Genomic DNA, 21,067 nt, shown 5'->3' with positions numbered 1-21,067 from the left:
CCAAAAACATGAAAACATTTAATCAATCCCAAAACTATTCAACATTATTGTACACATACACAACTTTTATGAATATGGCTAAAAATGTGAACCCAAAGGACTAATTTCCTCAAAGAATAAGCTTGCTGCATCACTTGCTGATCTCACATGTCTTCCAAAAGAATGGGAAACTGCTCATAATTTTGCATGAAATTCTTCTAAGACTTATCCAAGCTAACTTATACATTATTCATTCATTCATTTCATAGGTCTATACTTTTACTCTATGCAAACTACGGTCTCATTTCTGACATAACAAAAAATACTCAAACATTACACAACTGAGAGCTCTATTACGAACTATGAAAAAGAGATCTTAAAGCAATAAAATTCTGAGAAGACCCTTGCTGCCCTCTCTCACAGTGCAGATATTTATAAAATGCAGTCCTGCCAGTCAGTGCTGTCTGACTCTCCGGGTCTCAAACACACAACAGAACCCAGAGTCAACCCACAGGGAGAGACAGAGAATGAGGGAACCTACAAAAGGAGAGGAGGAGGATGGTGACTAAAGCCTGAAATGTCTTACTCACGCCGATGTGCCTGTTCTTACTCCCACACACATACACGTGGGATGGATAAAAAGACAAATGCCATTGTAATGGCAGGTAATGCAGGTAACCTTTAGGAAATGGTTTTATTAGTGATGCCTGGGAAATTTAGCATAAGCATAAGGCCTATTATAGTCTATGTAATGGAACCACCAACAGCCCAACAGAAAAACAAATGGCAATGATGCATGCCATTAAAATAGCCGGTCTCTTACCATGTCATAACCATTTAGCAGTTTACGAGTGGCATCAGTCAAGTTTCCCACCGGTTCCAGGCATGGGTAACCTTCCTTCAGAGTGAGCGTGGCACTTGGGGACCCATCTGGACTCTGCAGCCTCGTGGCTAAGCTCTGGATGCACTGCTTCAGTGTGGCCATTGGGGGGAGCCCACACTGCTCTTTAAAAGCCACTGTGGCGCTCTAAAGAGAGAGAAGACATGAACACACAGGCACACACCTGGTTAACACAAATATTTCAATAAGTCCAAGAGACAGAGATCAAAGTACGTAACATGACAATAAGAGAAGCACAAACATGTCATGTTAATAAACAAAAGACACATAAAATGTGCATAATTTTGGGCTTGGGGTAGCATGGTTTTGAGATATCTCATGGTAACTGTATTTATTTGATTAAAAACACAGTCAAATATTGCTAAATATTATTACAATAGTTTTTCAATTTATTTAAAAATATAACTTATTCCCGTGATGGAAAAGCTGATTTTCCAGCAACCATCACTCCTATCTTCAGTGTCACATGATCCTTCTATTATGCTGATTTAATGGACAAGAAATATTTCTTATTAAGCAGCACTGCTTTTACCATTAATAATATTTTTGTGAAATACTTTTTTTCTTTTCTTTAAAAGACAGCAAGTTTAAAAGAACAGCATTTGTTCAAAATAGAAATCTTTAATAACATTATACATTACATTATACACTTTTGATCAATTTCATATAACCTTGCTAAAAATATTGTTTTCTTATAATATTCTTAAAAAAAAAAATGGACCCCAAACTTTTAAAAAGCTTAGTACAGAGTACTCTAAAAGTATATGACCACAACTGCAAGATCTTGTCAAAAAAAAAACAAAAAAAAACTGAAAAATGGTGACATTTATATTGTATTTATATTGACTATTATGTAAAGCTACTCTCATGAGGCAGAGCCAAAATAATGACTTCTTTCCTTTATACAGACAGATAAACCTGTGCAATTTAACAGCTTTCTATGTCTGCATGACTGTTGACTGTCGAAGGACTCAGGTAATCACATTTCAGCTTTTTATCAAACATTTCCCTTCATTACATTGTGGCAGATAGAGAGCCAGTTTCTATTTTCCACCTGACAGAATCACACACCCACAACCGTGATTAACAAAGCCATTTGGAGATGTACGTGTGTGTTAAGGGGGCTTCATGTGGGTGATTAGTCTGTATATCTGTGTTTATTTGTACGAGAAAGAAGTCCACAGGGTATGCTGTGAATAAAGTGGACATTGTTGTGGCTCAGATATATTATACAGCAAAATAGGGGTCAGGGTGTACAGTGACCCCATGAAGTATTTAGACAATGAAAAGTTATGAATGTCATATCTCAAACCAAGTGGGTTTTAATTCAAAGAAAGATAAGAACACCTTTGGGCTAAAATGATCAAACAAAGATTCATAATCCTACGAAAAAGGACCATTGGATCAGATGGTTAACAGTAATTGCAAAGATAATACTAAAATAAATAGTTTTTGGAGCTGCTGTCTGGTCGTGTGTTTATTTCTGAGATCAGCAGGTTTTGTGAACACAGTAATTATGGATGTGGAGTAACTCCTCTTCCTCAACACACTGCGGTGGCTCTGTCACCTGACCCCACAGATACTCTACCCTCCATCCCTCCTCCCCTTACCGTCACCCATAAATCATACCTTAACGTCACAGAGTCTAGGTCAGCAGAACTGTTTTGTTTTTGCTTGGTTTAATTTCTAGGGCTTGGAAATTCAAATCAACACATTGCGATGCTAGAAATGTGTGTGTTTACATCAGTTAAGTTAAACCCCAGAAATGGCAAGTGAACTGAGGTTTGCTTTTACAATGGATGGCCATACTCCAGTGAGGAGGTGTCTGGTTTTTACATGTTCAGAACTGAGACTTGCAATTTCATGTCATCTGATTATTAAAAGTCTGTCAGTTACTCAGTATCAAAGCAGTGAGGTCGAATCTTCAGGTGAGTGGATTTAGGATGTGAAGCTATTGTTGTGTACATTGCAAGCAAATGTTTAATATGTCCATCCACATAATGTCTCACCATAATATCTTTTTTTAGTGTCTGACATGGCCATGTTAATAGGGAGCGATATATATTTACAAACAGCACCAATTATCTGCACGAGCCACTGAACAGCACTAATAGCACTGACAAAAAGCCACTTAATTGTTTTGTTAACTATTTCCAAACCATTACATTTAGACAGCTCTGACTGCGAGAGCCAGCCGTCAATCTAAATGGACCAATGCTAGCCTGACACTAATGTGGCCTCATCCAATCACAAATACTGTACATCCATTTAAAATGAAACACATTAGTAAAAGCTGCACCCATAGAATATGATAGAAAGAATATAAAATATTTAGAAATGCAATACATTTTTAATTATAAAATGTTTAGAAATTATTCCAATAAAAGAAAAAAATATTTACTATTTATTTAGCTTTTAGATTATAGGTTTATATGCAGTGCACTGATAACTTTTAAAAACATATCAGGATGCTAGCCTCCAGCACAGCTCCAAGCATAAAGCGATAAACCTTAGATTTTTGACAGGAATGAAAACAGGGCTGTGAAGAATAGAAGTGCAGTATGTCCAATGGGCTGCACTATACCGATAGAGTTCAGCTGATGAAACGCCTTTCTAAATAACTTTCAACAGAATAATAACTTCATAAAACAGTTTTGAAAGCTGTGAGGACCTTTATAAAGTGTGTGATTTTGCAAAGACTGTAAGTCTATCCCTCACTGTGTTGTTTTCATCGGCGTTAAATTCAACAGTGTCTAACATGATTAAAGGTCTATAGTTCACCCCCCGGTAAAAAAAAATCTCTAATCATCATTTATTCAACCACATGTCATTCCAAACCCATAAGACACAAATTAAGATATTTTTTATGAAACATGAGAGTCTGTTTCTTCTTTGAAAGTACAGTCATGCAAGCCTTATTTGAATTTGTTCATTTTATGAAGCTATTGTATGTCTACACAAAACTTAAACCGCTTGAATCTTATGGATTCATTCTACGATGCCTTTATGAGCTTTCTGGATCTTTGGATCAGTCTGTCACATGGAAAAAAACATGCTGAGTGACCAGCACCAAACCGCACTAATCTACATAAACCAACCTGAACCAGAATGGAAATTCTTACATGTATAACCTGGCCTTTTCAGCAGGGTGTGGCTGCTAAGTAGTGAAGAAGTCACATTGCCAGTATTACTGTTGTCTGAACATGCACAACCTCCCTTACCAGTGCATCCTCTCGCAGGTCTGTAGCCTCTCGCAGAGGTCCGCTGGCTGGGCGGAAAGTGTCATCCAGCACTTTGATTCCCATGTTACGCAGAGTGACGTACTCTCGTCCACGCCGTGCTCCTCTCCTGACGGACAGACCCCGTCTCTGAGCCTTTCCCCCACCTCTGCGGTTAGTGATGGCGATGTGGACAAACAGGCTGGCATGGGGCAAAGGGTCTCCAGCAAGGCCCAGCAGGGGCACATTGCGGTATCCAGGCTGTAGACACTCAAAAGCGATGGTGTACTGGCCAATGAAGTCGTCACCTATATAATCATCATCCAGAACTACAAAACGCAGCAGCGCTAGTTCAGGCATGTTCACCTGAAAAGAGAAAGCAGAGAACGTAATTTATGGCCTCTTCAGGTGTGCAACATTCTACAGATGCAGCTGTAAGGAGAATTAAATATCTAGTGTGTGTAAACAGACACTTAACACATGAGCAGACATTCTGAAATATGAAGCATGCAAAATTTAGTGCAGACAACCGAGCCAAACGTGCCACTGTAACACCGCAGAATATAGTAGTTAAAAGATAATTTGCATAAAGCGCATTCCCACAGTCTCGTCCTTTTAAATATGGAAATGTTTAGCATGCACACACAATATCACCTGGACATCTGGCTATGTAGGACAAACACACACATTAATAAATAAGGACTCAGTTTAACAAAATCATAGGCCTACATCTTGCACAACATGAATAACTGCGGGACTGTTACAGGCTGAAAACAACTTACAAAAATGATTGTGTAACTATTGTTAGAGGTACACATATCCAATAAGCATACTCACATAGTAACAAACACATTGAAAATAACAGCAAGTCTGTATTTCACTGCTTCCTTTGTGTCAGAAAAACAGGAACAATGGTACCTGAGAGTAATATCACTTAAATTACTAATTTGTGCATCTCCAAAAGAAAATGCATCGTTATCAAGAGGTGTGTGTGTGTAAGAATATTCATGACATGTAGATGTATGCATACACAGCATGTACCAACACACACACAAAACAAGTGAGACACGAAAGAATTATGTCACACTGAATATGCATATTCATACTAAGAAAACGAAAAACAGAAAATCTGGCAGGAAAACACAGACAACAAAGATAAAACGCCTCAGCTGGCAGCAGACACCCACACAGACGCCTGGACACAACTCATGCAAGAGAAAATAGTTCAAGACAGGTATGCAGCATCTCAGAGAACCTGCTTTATGCTTCTGTACATGGACAAATTTAATGAACTCTACAGACAAAACTGTTCGATAATATTACCATGTTTTTGGACATGGTAATACCATGTTAAAACCATGGCTGTATATTGCTGTAATAACATAAGAGTACCAAATAAGTATTGTAAATACAATGGTACATAAATTATTACACTACAGAAATGATCGTGCACACATCTTGGTATGACAAACACATGTATACTCTACAGAGACATTATATAAAGACCATCATATAAAGAGTTATTTAGCAAATCTGCAAATTGCAGAGTATTCATATATTATCACCCAACTCTAATCTGTTAAATGTGACTACTGGGCATGAAGTAATTAAAATGTCATCAAACATTATTTTCTGTAAAGCTGCTTTGAAGCAATGTGAATTTGATACACAGATGAAAAGTGATACACAGATGAAAAGTGATACACAGATGAAAAGTGATACACAGATAAGTATGATTTGACTTGACATTATGACTGGGATTATTACTGGGATACTAAACTTATCCGTTTAGTGAAAAAGGCCACAGGAAGAGATGTAAAAGCATTCTATCAGATCCCACCAGGGGATGCGCATTTGCTCCTCTTTGTGTGTGTGGAGTGTGCACATTTGTTAGCGGGACTCTGATAGGTGTACCACTCCCTTGACTTATAATTGTATGACGTCCTTGAGCTCCAAGCAACAAGAGACAAACAAATGCAAACAACAAGAGGCACAATCCCCCAGGACAGAATAAGTGTGTGCATGAGAGATATATTTGTGATTTTTACTGGATCCTTCTCAAAATCTCCTCTTCAAATAACAATATGGCACAGTCTTTGGTTTAAATCACAATAGCAGGGATTTAAATTTATAAGCACTAAGGATAAATCTCACCCACAATTTGAATCACTGTCTACTTGCAATACAATGTGTATGATGTAGAAACCCATCCAAAAGGCACATATCTACCTGTATACTAAACATGGAAGTACAGTGTCTGGAGATTCATATCAGAAGACTAGTCAGTGGTGTGGAGCATTTAACAGGTCTAAACACAACAAATGCAAAAACTGCGTAGGGTAAACAGGCAATAAATACAGAAGTATTTATTTACTGCATATTCCTGTCAAAGTTTTTACCATCATATTTTAATAAAGGATATTTTAATTTTAAAGTAGGGGTGGGCGATATGGCAAAAATATCTTTTTTTTTTTTGTTAATATCATGATTCACGATTTTAATCACAAAGAAGCCGCTTTTCCACTATCGGGCCAAATGGTTCTAAGAACTGTCAGGTACGGTTCCAGTTGTATTTCCACATGAGCCTGGTACGGCGCAGCATGATTACAAACCGATCTCGGCCCGGAATTCTACCAGCCGTGCTGATAGAGTGCATGTGCATGACATGGCTACCAGTTTCTCCATAGCTGGCTAAGTGGAAGTGTGCTATTTGATCAAACGGCCAAGTAAACAGCTACGCTACATTAAATATAAAAAAGAAAAAAATGTTTGGTCTGTGGAGGAACATTTGCGCTTATTGATATTATATATATTATATTGCCTTCTGTTTATTTTATTTTTCACGTCAAGAGTGTCCTTTTTTCTGTTATTGAAAAAAGTAAATATCAGATAAAAAAGGAGTCCCAAAAACAGAAATATCTGGGGCCATATGTATAAAGTAGAATTTTAGTCCCAAGTGTGTCAAAATTCTAAAAATGACGTAATTTTACTCTTATTCCTAGACTTAAGAATAAGAGTGATTCATAAAGGTTTCTAAGTGTTAAGACTAGGTCTCAGCTCCTAAATTATTTAAGAGAGCTGAAGAGGTCTCCTAGCCTAGTTAGGAGTAACAAGATGGCAGCAAAGAGGAGGAGACAAACACTTTCCAGCGAAGATATGACATATTGGAGTTATATGATGATATGGAGTTGATAAAACGATACAAACTTGATTGTCAAGATCAAAAAGTAATTTTTTATTTATTGTTATTATATTTTGTAACTGATAAAGTAAGAATTTAATTAACCTCTTCCACTCAACAAATCAATGCTCTAACTGCAGAAATATAGTAATAAATTTTTTTTGGCTGGAAAATTGGAAAAATGCAGCAATGCACCGGTGATGACACAGTAAGCGGGTTTTACTTATTGTGGCAATAACCCCACCAAACACAACAGTGACCAAAAGTGATGTGTGTGTGTTTTTTTTTTTTAAACGACTCCACATTTCACTTAAACCATAAAAAAAATACACTGACCAGTGTTGCCAACTGCTTTCAATTGAAAGTAGCTGAAACTGGTCACTTAATGTTGCTAGATGACATAAATATATATTTATATTTCTATGGATCAGTGAACTCGCCTTTATGACGTCATGTGAGAGTCACAGAATGTACATAAGGTTTGTCCAAGGAACTGATTTTGTTGGTAGGCTTTTGAAAAAAAGTCTCTAAAGGGATGAGGAAGTCACTAAATCTAGTGACAAAAATCACTAAATTGGCAACATTGGCACACTGACTACAACATAAGTTATTAATAGTTCATTGGTGCTCTTGTTTTTGCATGTGTTCATAATTTCTTTGTAAGACAGCATGCCAAAAATGATGACCGCACAATTTGGCATGTTTCATTGCATTATTATCACAAATAAAGCAACTGACTCTAAGGAACTTTACAATATGCTTACAAAATCTTGCACATTTATTTATTTTATTTTTAATTGAGGGTGAAGATGTCCAATTTCCTAGGCCGGACCTCACTTTTGGCCACTACTATATGGCAGTTAATTAACTTTCCAACTGACTGCCAAACCATATTGCAAAAACAAGCCACTTCAGTGAGTGTAACTCTACCGCTTAGTTAACACTGTAGTGAATGTATGTCGCGATGTACAGAATATTGAGATGGAGGCGCCAGAACTGCAGGTGACAGAATGTGCACTGTAGCACAATACTAAGATATTTCTTCAAAAGCAGATCGCGGAGACATTTTTATCCTCCACGATCAAAAATTGTCATATTGCACACCCCTGTTTTGAAGCCTCCAATTTCCTCATATGGAGCTTTGTTATAATATATCCTTGAAAAGATGTATTTTTTGTGGCAAACAGTATTAGCTGGTTTTTATTTAACTCAGTCTTATAATACAAACAGTTCTGGTTTGCTGTGTGTGCAAGTAGCTTCGACAAGGACTTTTAATGTAGCCAAAAAGGGACAACAGGCAAACAGGAGCAGGGAGATGTCATGATGGTACCCATTGCTTTTATATGGATAATAGCACTACTAATAGATTCTGGTGCAGTGAAAAAAATACATGACAATAGTGTGTTTATTGAGTACTTGAACATCTCTCTGCTTGTTGATAGAAACTAGTATTATTGACAAAAACATATTTTTAAGCCTTCAAAAATTGCTGCTAACACAATTTCCTCAAACAGACAGTAACTCTCCTCAGATTAAAAATGTAGGCTGATTGATTTCAGCAGTCTTGCTACACACCCAGAGTGTTGCATGTTTGTTTCCACTTCATTGCACTGGAAATCACAGGTAAAACAAACCCTCACCTGCACCAAGAAACTCTTAATTTGCATCTCGTAATTAAAGCTGACTAAATTTGGCATGCAACTGTAATTAGGCCCTGCTAAAAGAAAGGTCACATCACTGAAAAACAAAATGCTGGAAGAAACTGGCATCCACTTATTGAGCAGTGTAATGAAGGATCTAGACTGGTTTTGAACTTCAATCCAGGGCAAGAGCATTAGTGTTAGCAGGCCATTAAGTTTTGATGTAGATCTTCCCTAATTACAGATCTAAGAAGAGTTGTGTTGAGTTGCACACTCTTGCGTCATCCCACTGCATCCATGAAGACAGACCGCATCCATTAACCTCATTCTGGTTGTGGATCACAGGTCAGTACTCTATACATTCATGTTATTTATGTATGTGACATTTCTGTTATAGTTTCCAGCTCAGGTTAACGCATGCTAAGAAATGAAAGAAATGGAGCAACCAGTGAGAGCTAACCTTTTCTAAAATCGCTGCATGCTATCAGGATATGTTTATGTCTAACTACATCAAGGGATAATCAGAATGTCTTCAAAAAAAAAAAAAAACATTCAAACTTTCAAAACAAATCTCAGATTCTGTCTTAAATTAGTGCTAAGAGCAGAATTAGCTTTCAGCCATTTTGTTGTCCTCTGAAATCTGTGTATGCGAAGCCCAAGCAATGGCAATAATATTTATGTTACAGAAACACAATCCTCTCGGAATATAACACAATCCTCCAAAATATAACATGTTAGATTGGAATAACCTTGTCATCATTACAATCTTCAAAGGGAGGTCAATGAGTATGTGTTTTAGGATGATGGGGCATAGCTGAGCTCAGTCGGAACTGTGTTAATATTGCATGCAGCAGGTAATCAGTGTGAGACATGGCTCAGTTGCTGCTTCATGGACTGCATCATTCAGATTAAGACACATGAGAATGGACACTGCCCTCAAGACTGATACACACAGAGAAGCTCAGAATAACCTTGCACGTCACTGGCCACACCAGAGAACAGAGGGGGTAAAAAACCCACAGGCAAGGTCCCATGTAAAACGTCTCATGTCTCAAAGTTTGAAAAAACATCTCAGAAAAACATCAAACTACAGACCAGAAGTCAATAATTTCCAGTATGGGAGCAGTGTTCTGTTCATATTCGTATGCAGAATTGACCATTCGCAAAGAGCTCGATTGACAGGCAATCTGACCAATCATGATGCAAAATCTGCCATCTTGTCTGACATCTACGGCCGGAAACTAACAATAAATTTAAATTTCTATCTATTAGATTGTGTTTTATTAATGTCTACACCTAGCCCAACCCTAAACAATACTGCAAAAACAGTTATTTTTGTAAGTCAGAATTGTGTGACACCCAGTCGCCGTTTACCATACACTCTAAAAAACACTGGGTTATTTTTTCAACCCAAATGCTGGTTTGAGACCGCTGGGTAGGACGTTGGGTTGTTTTAACCCAATTTTGGGTTGAAAATTGGTCTTGATCATAACCCAGCGGTGCTGGGTTGGGAACACGGTCGTGAAAGAGAGCACGCACATCACATTAACGTCAGATCCACACCTGACCGATGAAAATCCTACTGGAAATTTTATTGGCTGTAAGTGAAATGCACCAGAAAGTCTTTCAGCAATCAAAGATGGAACTTTAATTTCTTTACAATGTAAGTTTATGCTAGAAAGGTTTTGGAATGGAATATGTGTCTGATTTGTACATATAAATATCCTAGTCTGCCTAACTGCATCACTACCTTGTACAGACATTAAAGGTCAAAGCCATCTGATGTTCCATTTATCTAAATAAATATAGGCCTAACATACTGTATATGGCTCTTAAATCACTGCTTATAAAAATTTAGTGTTGTCATATTTCGAATACCTCAGCAGAATTGAGGTAATTTGTTTTGTAATTTTAATACTGAATGTGTAATTGTCTTTTTTTTTTTTGCAAATTCAATTCAGTTTGAAATCAAGCTTCATTGTGGTGCAAGCTTTTGCAACAAAGTTACCCTATTTTAAAGACACATACACAGAATGAGCAAATGTTTAAGATTGAGATTTTTTTAATGGTAACTGATCAATATTTATATGTTTGTAAATAAAAGCCTATATTAAAATCTGTTCATCATATAAAGCGAATGTGTCTTTTTAGAAAACTTGGATTAAACCAATTTAAAAAGTAACTAGTACTCAGAGTAGTTTTTGAGAGGAGTACTTTTACTTAAGCACTGTTTTGACACCAGTACCTTTACTTGTAATTGAATATTATTTCAGCAATGTAACAGTACTTGTATTTAAGTACAAATTTCAGTACTCTTTCCACCACTGCGCTTTTTTGGCTAAAGGTTGCAGTCTTGCCTTCTAGTGGCTTTGGTGAACAAGGATTGAGAGAGCTGTGAGTGAGGGCACAGGCGCAGCCTCCACCGTGTTGCCAGATCCAGTTATTATAAGTGTCTTTGGACTTGTATTTTCTTCTTAATTTGACATTTTAGAAAGTTAATAGAGCGGGAAGTTGCAGTTTAGGTTTAGCAATATCTTTATCTTATCTTATTTACAAAAGATTTGAACTCATTTCGGTTCATTTTTTATTTATTTTTCATTTTTTATTGGTTTTCATAGCAATATCTGGCAACACTGCAATGATCGCCAGAACTTAAACTGACAGTAATCAAAAGAGCCCACAAGCATGTTATTGCTGACAGGATACCACATTCGATAAGGCAAAAAAAAAAACAAAAAAAAAACATGATATTATCTGTTAGAAATGTTATCAACTCTGTCAAAGCAGTATCATATCACTAGTGCAGAGATCTGTAAAAGAAGTACGTTTATGCTATTTCACTGAGTATTGTAGTCAAATTTACACAGGCAGCGTAAGCTCTTCTGTGTCAGCCGTGCCACAAGGATACGTTTTCTACATGTATTTACACTTTGATTTGAAAGAAAACAGAGCATCCTTGTGGCGCAGCTGACACAGAAGAGCGTACGCTACCTGTGTTCAGCTCATATTCTCCAAAATGGCGCTACAGTGATGCGGACAGATGAGACGAATTGTTGTTTTGTTTTCTTCGTGTACAAAAAGTATTCTCTTCGCTTCACAATGTTACGGTTGAACCACTGATGGCAGATGGACTATTCTGACAATACTTTTCATACTTTACCGAACCTTGATGGTGTAATTTACTTGGCAGTCTATGGGACAGTCACATGCCTCCCGGTTTTCATCCAAAATATCTTAGATTGTGTTCAGAAGACAAATGAAGCTTTTACGGGTTTGGAACAACATGGGGGTAAGTGATTAATGACCAAATTTTCATTTTGGGGTAGAGTATCCCTTTAAAGAGCCACAAAACGGTACTTATTGTTAATTTCTTTAAAAATGAAAAAATTTGAAAGCTTAGACCTTCTACCAGAAGTAACCTGCTCTTGTCTTGTCTATTGGTGTGTTGTCAGTTTCCTCTTTACTCTGCAATGTATTTTTTACTGCATGAGAGCATGATGTGTAGTGTGAGAGTGCCATTGTTTTGTCGGAGATAGCAACAGTAAATAAGGAGGGCAGGTCTGAGGGGTCAGCTTCAGTGACGCGAGTGTGTGCATACCTATTTCCAATCTTGCGACTTTCTCATTTACAGTCAGGGGAAACTTCATATGAAACTTGGCTAGATAGAAATAATTAATGTTTTTCAGATTAAAAAGCGGATAGTGGTATATCAAAGACAATAGAAAACATCCACAACGTGGAGATTGCTTCATTCTTTCTTCTGTTGATTATATGGTTCAGCATCAGTGGTTAGTCAGTCCACGAGGATCTCTTCATTCATATCACAAACCGATCAAATCTATAATACTGTTTTTATTAATATTTATCTGTTTTGTGAAAGATCTGTTGCATAAATATCTGTTTATATGCAGCACAATATTTTTACGATTTCTTTTGCATTAATTATCAGATAAAACAAATCTTTAAAGTAGTCGTGTATTAGCTGCATCTTTTTTTTTAAATATGTTTGATGCAAAGTTAACTGTCAAATATTAAAATATGTTGTGAAAATGATGACGGAACAAACTAATGTATGTGCACAACTGAGAAATGGATATTTATGAAGATCAATCGCAGCCCATGTCTCACAAAGTAAATACTTAATTAAAAAAAAATCTATGTAATACAAACATTTTCGAGAAATAAGTACTTTGCACATTTACATAATTGGGAAAAATGGAAAAAGACATTGTGTAGCCGTGTATACACACCATGAGTTCAACTTAACATTTCATGAACATTAGGGATTAGTTTATTTCATTCATTCTCTGGACTCAAACATAAGTAAGTTTCAAATGCCCTGGCTCAGTTTACATTTATAGTATAGAAATAACAGCAGTGAAGAACTTATTTGCATTTGAAGTGATATTAAAAATCCTGTTAACATATATAGAAGGTAATATTTGGATTTACCGGTTCTCTGCACTAGCGTTTAAAGTATAAAGTAAAGTGACATGACATACAACCAAGTATGGTGACCCATACTCAGAATTCATGCTCTGCATTTAACCCATCCAAAGTGCACACACACAGCAGTGAACACACACACACCATGAACACACACCTGGAGCAGTTGGCTGCCATTTATGCTGCGGCACCAAGTAGTTGGGGGTTCAGTGCCTTGCTTAAGGGTATTGCTGGCCCAGGACTCGAACCCACAGCCTTAGGGTTAGGAGTCAAACTCTCTAACCACTAGGACACAACTTCCCCAATACATTAGTACAACCGGAAGTATCTATGCACACACTCGCTAGACCGGAAATCCAAGATGGCGAAGATATGCAACTAGCCCACTGTCACATACAAAAACATTTCCTTAAAATGGGTAGTTATGAATAATTATATCCAAAACAGTGATTTTATAATTGTTAAATAATTTGCATTGAGTAGACCTAGAAAATGTTTTTCTTTTATATGTATTGCTGACCAGTTGTTTTGTGTGTGTACATTCACTGTTCATTCATTTTACCATGGTCAAAAATTATAAAGTAATGGCTACCATACTGGCTACTTCACAACCAATTTGAAAGTTACATGCAACTGCCACTAGGGGGCAAACTGCAAAAACCATATGCAAATATCAGAGATGGTGGCAAGGCCGGCTTTAGTTTCAATAAAGTGTTCCAACATCTCATATGAAATAAATTAGATTTATATTCATGATGTTCTCGCACTCTCACCTGGAATTCGAAGGTCTCGTCAAACAGTGGGTCATCCTGGTTCTGGGCAGCAGTGCGAGTTCTCTGCTCTGTGCAGTCTGCAGGCACTCCATGCAGCTCCAGCACCACATATGGATCAATGACCTCACCTTTGGCACCAGAGCCTTGTGGCTTGGGTAGACTATGAGCACTAATGACCTTCACCCTGAGTGTCTGTGGTGGTACACCAGGCACGCAGCCTTGTGACTGGGCACTGAAGTAAGAAACCTCCTCTCGCATGACTGCTGGACGAAGAACATACCCACACCCACCATTCTGCATAAAACGGCCACGGGTCAAGTCTAGCATGGCACCTGGTGTCTGCTGGTTGAGTGCCACCAGTTGCACACCTCCTTTCCAGTAGCCTTGTGGGTTTGGGTTGCTAGAGTCTAGCCTTACAGAGCTGGGCCGCACACGAGTTAGATTACGCTTGGTAAAGTTCACCAGCTCTTCTGGGCTCTCACTGGCCAGTCGTCCTGCCTCTCCCTCCCCAAGAGAGCACAGGGTCCAGTGAGAAGGTTCAAGGGTCATAGGTGTACCCGGTGTAGATGGAGTGGAGGGGGGGGAATGCTGTTGGGATGGCTGTGCACTCGTCCGATGAGCATAAAAGCTGCGACTTCCAGTACGTGCAATTGCGACGAGATCAGACAATTCACGGCGCAAGCGGAGGCGCCTTGGCTGTGGGGGTGGGGGAACAACGAGGACCACCCCTAGTTCCTCTTCCCCAGGGATAGTCATCCTTCTGCCAGCCAGAGGACCACCTCCACCAATCTCCTCATCCTCCTCGGATACCTCTCCTTCAGAACCTTCCTCTTCGGGGGGCAGCTTCTTTCCGACAAGAAGCACCTTTCCCTTCAGCTGCTCTGGAGAGGGCAAAGTGGTTGCACGACCTCCCAGACTGACAGGCAGAGATTCAGGGGTATAGAGCTTGGGTCCAAAAACTTTTTTTAGGTGTTGTGCAAGAGTACGTTGCTGGGAAGGTAAGCAACGCTGGCATAGATACAACAGCAGAGGATACTGGGAGGTGAGAAAAGCATACTTGTTGACTACTTCCAGGGCACTGCGCAGAGTAACAGAACCATGATGATGATGGTGGTGGTGATGATGATGTTGGTGATGATGCTTTCCATCTGTACCATGCTCTACACCCAATAATGGCTCCCCTTCTGGCCCATCGGTAACCCCAAGTTCTAGACACCGACAGCCAGCCTGCAGGGCTCGAATGAGACCCCCAAGATCAGCTCGGCCATGCACTTGGTCATCCAGCAGGTAGGAGCGGTAGGAGGCACTGATGAAATAATGAGATAGGGGCATCTTCATGTCCTGGCACACATTCTGGTGCTCAGGGTCTAATAACTGGCACTCAGCTGACTGTAGGTAGCGGGTAAAGCCGTCCAAGCCCAGTAGACCTCGTTCACGCCCAGCTGTAGAGGGTTCAAAGCGGCGAAGAAGTTCCAAGCAGCCCTCAGTGGTGGCCAATGATAGACCTTGCTCTGTCTCTAGGAAAAGACGCAGGTCTTGGGCATCAAGGCACTCTTGGTCTTTTGAGAGTTGCACTAGCAGGAAATAGACATCTGGTCGTGTACATAACTCGCAGTAGGCCTCCTGGAATTCTTCCAGTGTAACATGAGAGGTTAGCTTCTCTTTGCTCCGCTGAATCTCCTTAAAGCGCAATCGCACCTGATAAAAAGTAAAAAGAAAGAGTTGTATTAACGTTTTAGTACACATATTTGTGTTGGCAGCACTTTTATGGATAATAGTTTGAGCTAGAAACCCAAACCTTGTTATTTTAAAGCATGATTAGAAGAGAATTAATTTAAAAACTATTATCATTTTTCTATTGCCCAAGGCACTTGCTCCAGTGGGGAATGCCTTGCTTTGGATAATAAAGTATCTATTAAATGATAAAAAAAAGAAAATAAGGACTGCTGTCAGGTGACGGTTGGTTATTGATGACCAAGGCCTTGAGAGTTCAGCAGTCTACTGTACTTACTATCTGCTTATAATGTAAGCCTGTCTCATCAGTTTTTTAGGTTATACTTCTTGAATAAAAAATGCTGGGGGTGATATTCTTTTTTGCTTTGAAACTTAATGAGCAATCACAGAACAAAACTATTACACAAACCAGAGGCAAATCAAATAAGCAGCTTGAGGCAGATAGTGATTTGAATCTTGAGAGACAAAATGTCACAAGTCATACAAATACAGGGACAGCAGCGCTTCACAGGGCCTAGATTGTGTCCTGCATTTTTTAAGATTAGGATACAGCCAGGAGCAAAGTGAGTCATGCCTATACAGTCAGCTCCTCAATGCTTGCCCTTTTTGCCTTTACATGTCTCTCTAGACACATGAAGCAGATGCCTCACACCCGCTGTCACAAAGACTTGGAAACTTGGCCCTGTGGCTTCTGTCTGTCCTCCTCCTGTCCCCAGCTGTCCAATCCACACACAAAAACACATGGATGAAACTACTGTCACAGCTGCCAAATTCAAAACCAAACATTTGCTGTGTGCCTCAGCAGGGCTGGTCATCAAGTCAAGCTAAGTAATGATACAGAGAGACGAGCTCTGGAACAACAATCATATTGCCTGTTCATATTTATGGCTCTTTCAGTGTTTGTTTTTCCATCTCTTACTGCTCTAGGACAGTAATATGATTCTTATTTTATGCATCCTACGTAAAAACCACCACAGTATATGCATTTCTGATTGTTTTTAATTTGGGGAGTCAGACATTCAGTATTGCTTGGCTTTTTCTAAACCCATTTACTCATGAAATGAAATATTTTGTGGTCAATAAACTGAATTATAAAAGAATGTCCTACCTTTGCTTCCCTAATGCCAGGGCAGAGTTTACAGATGGTGGCCACTGCCGTGTCCTCAGACACAATTCCGTGTCCATCTTCATCAACGAGAACAAACTCTGCCGCCAACCAGTTCTGCCTCATCTTGCTCCCAGTACTGCCTTCTCCCACCCCTCCATCCCCTCCACCACTGGAACCAGGGTGAGACAACAGGTACCGCAACCCTGTCACCCAGATGTTGGCCACATCGGCAGAGAGAGCAACCAGGTCCAGGGACTGATACTCATCACCGTGAATGATGGAGAAGGCTGCTTCTTCACCAAGGTTATCCAATGGACCATTGTGGAGAAAGGTCTCTGTGCTTTTCCCTGTGCGGACCTCACGAATAGCGGAGATGTCAAGTCGAGCTCGGTCACCGTCTTTCTTGGAGGGTTCCCAACGGAGGCAGGCCAGTTCAGGATCCAGAGTGTAGAATCTTGAGTAGATGCGCGAGTTGGGTCGCACCTTCTTTAGCTCGCAGCCACCCTGCATGAAGGCAAGGCAATCTGCAGCACTGCTCACCTTCTTTTCTGATGGCATACTGCTGAAGGAAACAGTTTTCTTTCTCCCTCCACTGACCTTGGCAACTGAAGGATCTGGAGAAAAAAAAGAAGAAAAAATTAAACACTATGTGACCCACAAAGAAAGAGAACGTCTATGTCATTCTACACAGTGCTGTTCTAGTGAAACATCTTAGCAACAAAGCAAGATGGAAATTATCTCATCCATCACAGAAAGCTCTTTGTGTTCAAGCAATTCTGTAGGTTTATGTCCAAACATGACATTTTTCAACCTGAAACAACTTTTTGCACATAACCATTCAGGCACATTTTAGACATTAATGGAGCTTCATGTCATCCAAGGGAAATGAACTACTGTATAGTGCCCTTCCTCTGGCCTATTCAGAATAAACTAACCACATCCTACATTACATCACAGACCAGCAGGACTGGATTGTGTATTGCTATTGTAAGAGCTGCTAAAATATCCCTGTTTTTTCTTTGCTATTCTTAATTCTGTATTTGTAATCTTAAATTATTGGTGTCAAGTTAATTTTACCTTGCAAAACCTAAAATCTTAGGCTTCATAAAGAAAAAAAATCCTTTAGAAATATTCAGATTTGACTGAATTCCCAAATAAGATGATTCTTAACATGATGCTGAAAAGCTTATGTAGCAATTCAGCCATGCACATTAACATTTTAAAAACGTTTTCAAGCATTTCACTCCAGAGATAGAGAATGATGAAATGATAATGAAATTTATTTTGGAGTAACAGAAAAAAGCAAAAGCTAAATGATGGCAGAACTAACTGTCACCTTGCCCGACCCACTGAAAGGAAAGGAGATGAAAGGTTTATGTTTGCTGAGGCTGGTGGTCATGCTGGTTTAAAAATATGTGCTTTCAGCACTGGCCTACAGTATCTATGTCATAATACCTAAAAATGAATCCACAACAAAGCCTCCTAAAGGAAACACATTATGTCATTGCAGTAGTTAGAATGTGTAATCTGGGATTTCCACCCCAAGCCATTTGGCACTAATCAGACTGACTCTCATTACAGATACGCAGAGAGTATGCACACAGAAGCTAATGAATGTCAGACATACCAAATATCAAATATGGACTTTATACAATCAAGACATGAATAACCCCATTAGAAAGTCTTCAGTTTCTCTGCATGTGCCATAACTAGTACTCATCAAATCAATCAGACATGAAATTTATACCTGGCATACAATAAAATGGGCAGAAAAAAAATTCCAAAGACTCAACCATCTCTCTCCAGAGACCAGAATATCATATATAAACTTGGGTGGCAACCTAGCAACCACCCCCAACATCCTAATAACCACCTGGCAACACTCTTGAACTGTTTTGTTTAGAAAATGTAAAAATCTAAATATGGCCCAATTTACCAGAATCAGGGAATTTTTCTGTATTGATTTTTCAGATGTTTTACCTGAATTTTGAAATACATATTGCACTGTACAGTAATTTTATGTCAGGATATAATTTGCTTTTCTTGTTTTTGTTTTTTTCACACATTCACATTCTGCTACTTTACTATCACAATTCACATCCTTTTTGAGTCAAGGAAGAAATAAGCACAAATTGGAGCTTTCATAAAACACCACAATTCTGGAATACCTCAGCCAAGCAAAACCCAGTTGACATTCAGACCAGAGAAGCAGTGGATGAGGTCAGGTCAGAGAGTACAGTGTGCAGCCACTGAGCACTCTGACATGTTCATTTGTCTTCGTTTGTCTGTTTTTATGCAGCTGGCAGACTCCGTTCCTCAAAGCTGCCATGCTTCTGGATCAGAACCTGCCTGACGAGTCAACAGCCTGCCACTGTGAATACAGGTCAGCAGGTGTTTGAGCAGACTGGGTGATAGCAGAGCTGAAGCAATCACATTGAGCCATGCAGCACAGTGCGCAGTTTAACAGGCATGACCACGCAAGGCTAAAATGCAGCTTTAGTGGTTAGAAACCCAAGGGCACCAGGAGAAAGAGGCAAAACAGCAGGCTGCTCATCCGTCCATCCATCTATGCAATACAGTCAGGGCTCTCCAGGATACCATGATGACAAGTCTGCAAAGCTTTTAATGTATCGTTCTAGCCTAAAAGTGCATCTATCAGACTTAATCCCCCTAAGCGCACTTCAGTTTGCTTTGTTTTTTGAAACCTATATTTGTGTGTGTGCGTGTGTGTGTGTGTGTGTGTGTGTGTGTGTGTGTGTGTGTGTGTGTGTGTGTGTGTGTGTTTTTCAACAAAGAACGGAGGGTCCACCCGTGAGGAAAGGAAAGGAATGGAAGAGAGTGTTGGGTAAGGAATATGAAAAAAGGGTGTGAAATATAGCAAGGGTTGCAGAAAAACAGAGTTAATGAGCTGGAAAACCTAGAAGGTAAGTAAAACACACATCTTTCTTCCATAATATAAAATTACACCGACATCATAAGCAATTTTCCACCATCAGTCTGAGAGGGATAACAGAAGTATCAAACACAGCAAGGAGGGAGCTGGGAGATGAAGTGTGGTTAAATTTAGATGTGCTCCCATCTCCACTTAATCATGGGAAAGAGGAGGAGAATGGAAGGGGAGCACAGGCATTAGAACGGAGGAGATAATAACTGGAGGTTGGTTGGATGGAGAAACTGAGGACAAGGAGGAGAAAATTAAGAGTGACAAGGGAAAATATAATAAGAATTAAAATGCGTCAGTATGGGCACTGGTGACGGTTCAGACTGAGGGAATAACCCTTGGTCTATTCCTACCGGATCTGATTGGTTTTAATAACAGTCAAGTCCCTGCCCTTTAAGGGGCATTTTCAAACTCATCAGTGATTTGGCAGCTAAAACCCACAATGACATCAGTCTGCTCTACTACTGAGTCTTCACTGACCCTTTCCAATGCTGCCCGAGGCTAAACTCTTTCACACAGCGGAGTGTTAATACTGTCATCTGTTTACAGCCAATACAAGCACTCTAGACTGAAAGGAAGACAACAAACTCACAAATCGAAGGCTGTGAAAGAATATTTTATTCACAGATATTGACAAATGCAAGAACATGTATCTATCTATGTATGAGTAACACTTAGTCAACTAGCAAGGTCTAGAATTTGTGTATAGTTACACAAGTGTTTCCCAACCACTGTGCTACCAACTAGTGTGCAGTGACAGGTTGTCGGGTCCCCTGTGGAAAAAGATTTTAAAAAAAACCTCGAAACTCGAATATATTTTGTTATTATTATTTTAAATCAGTGATATTGGTCATCGTTATGTCCGTTTGTGGGTTTTACAAGTATTTAACCAATGAAAAGTATTCAAAAGAGCTTGTGACTAAACCTCTTAATGCCATTCGATCCTCAAATTGTCAATCAAACCTCATAACTCCACCCTGCTTCCATTCAGAAAAAGGGAGTGCCACAACACTCAGTTTGACAACAGGCGTCTACTTCTTCGCAATGCAAGGGTGTATAAGAACTGAATAAGTACAGCGTTTTCTTTACTCAAGAAACACTGTCTATAAAGGCTAATGTTTTTGTTAGTTTAAAGAGCGGAGAGGA

General features: G+C 39.2%; 1 protein-coding gene across 1 annotated transcript in view; it reads right to left on the bottom strand.

Annotated features, from left to right (window-relative positions):
• Window positions 1-21,067, bottom strand: part of LOC109065598 (inactive phospholipase C-like protein 1) — a 65,300-nt gene that overhangs the window by 6,267 nt on the left and 37,966 nt on the right. Inside the window, exons 2-5 of the mRNA XM_042731460.1 lie at window positions 16,981-17,594; window positions 14,139-15,836; window positions 4,102-4,464; window positions 803-1,006 (exon numbers count right to left, since the gene is read on the bottom strand). Coding sequence (XP_042587394.1) covers window positions 803-1,006; window positions 4,102-4,464; window positions 14,139-15,836; window positions 16,981-17,594 — 2,879 coding nt within the window. The remainder of the gene's footprint in view (window positions 1-802; window positions 1,007-4,101; window positions 4,465-14,138; window positions 15,837-16,980; window positions 17,595-21,067) is intronic.

This window comes from Cyprinus carpio, chromosome B9 (assembly GCF_018340385.1).
Source record: "Cyprinus carpio isolate SPL01 chromosome B9, ASM1834038v1, whole genome shotgun sequence".
NCBI lineage: Eukaryota > Metazoa > Chordata > Actinopteri > Cypriniformes > Cyprinidae > Cyprinus > Cyprinus carpio.
Note: the sequence above shows the minus strand (reverse complement) of the source record. Positions and strands in the feature narration are given on the sequence as shown.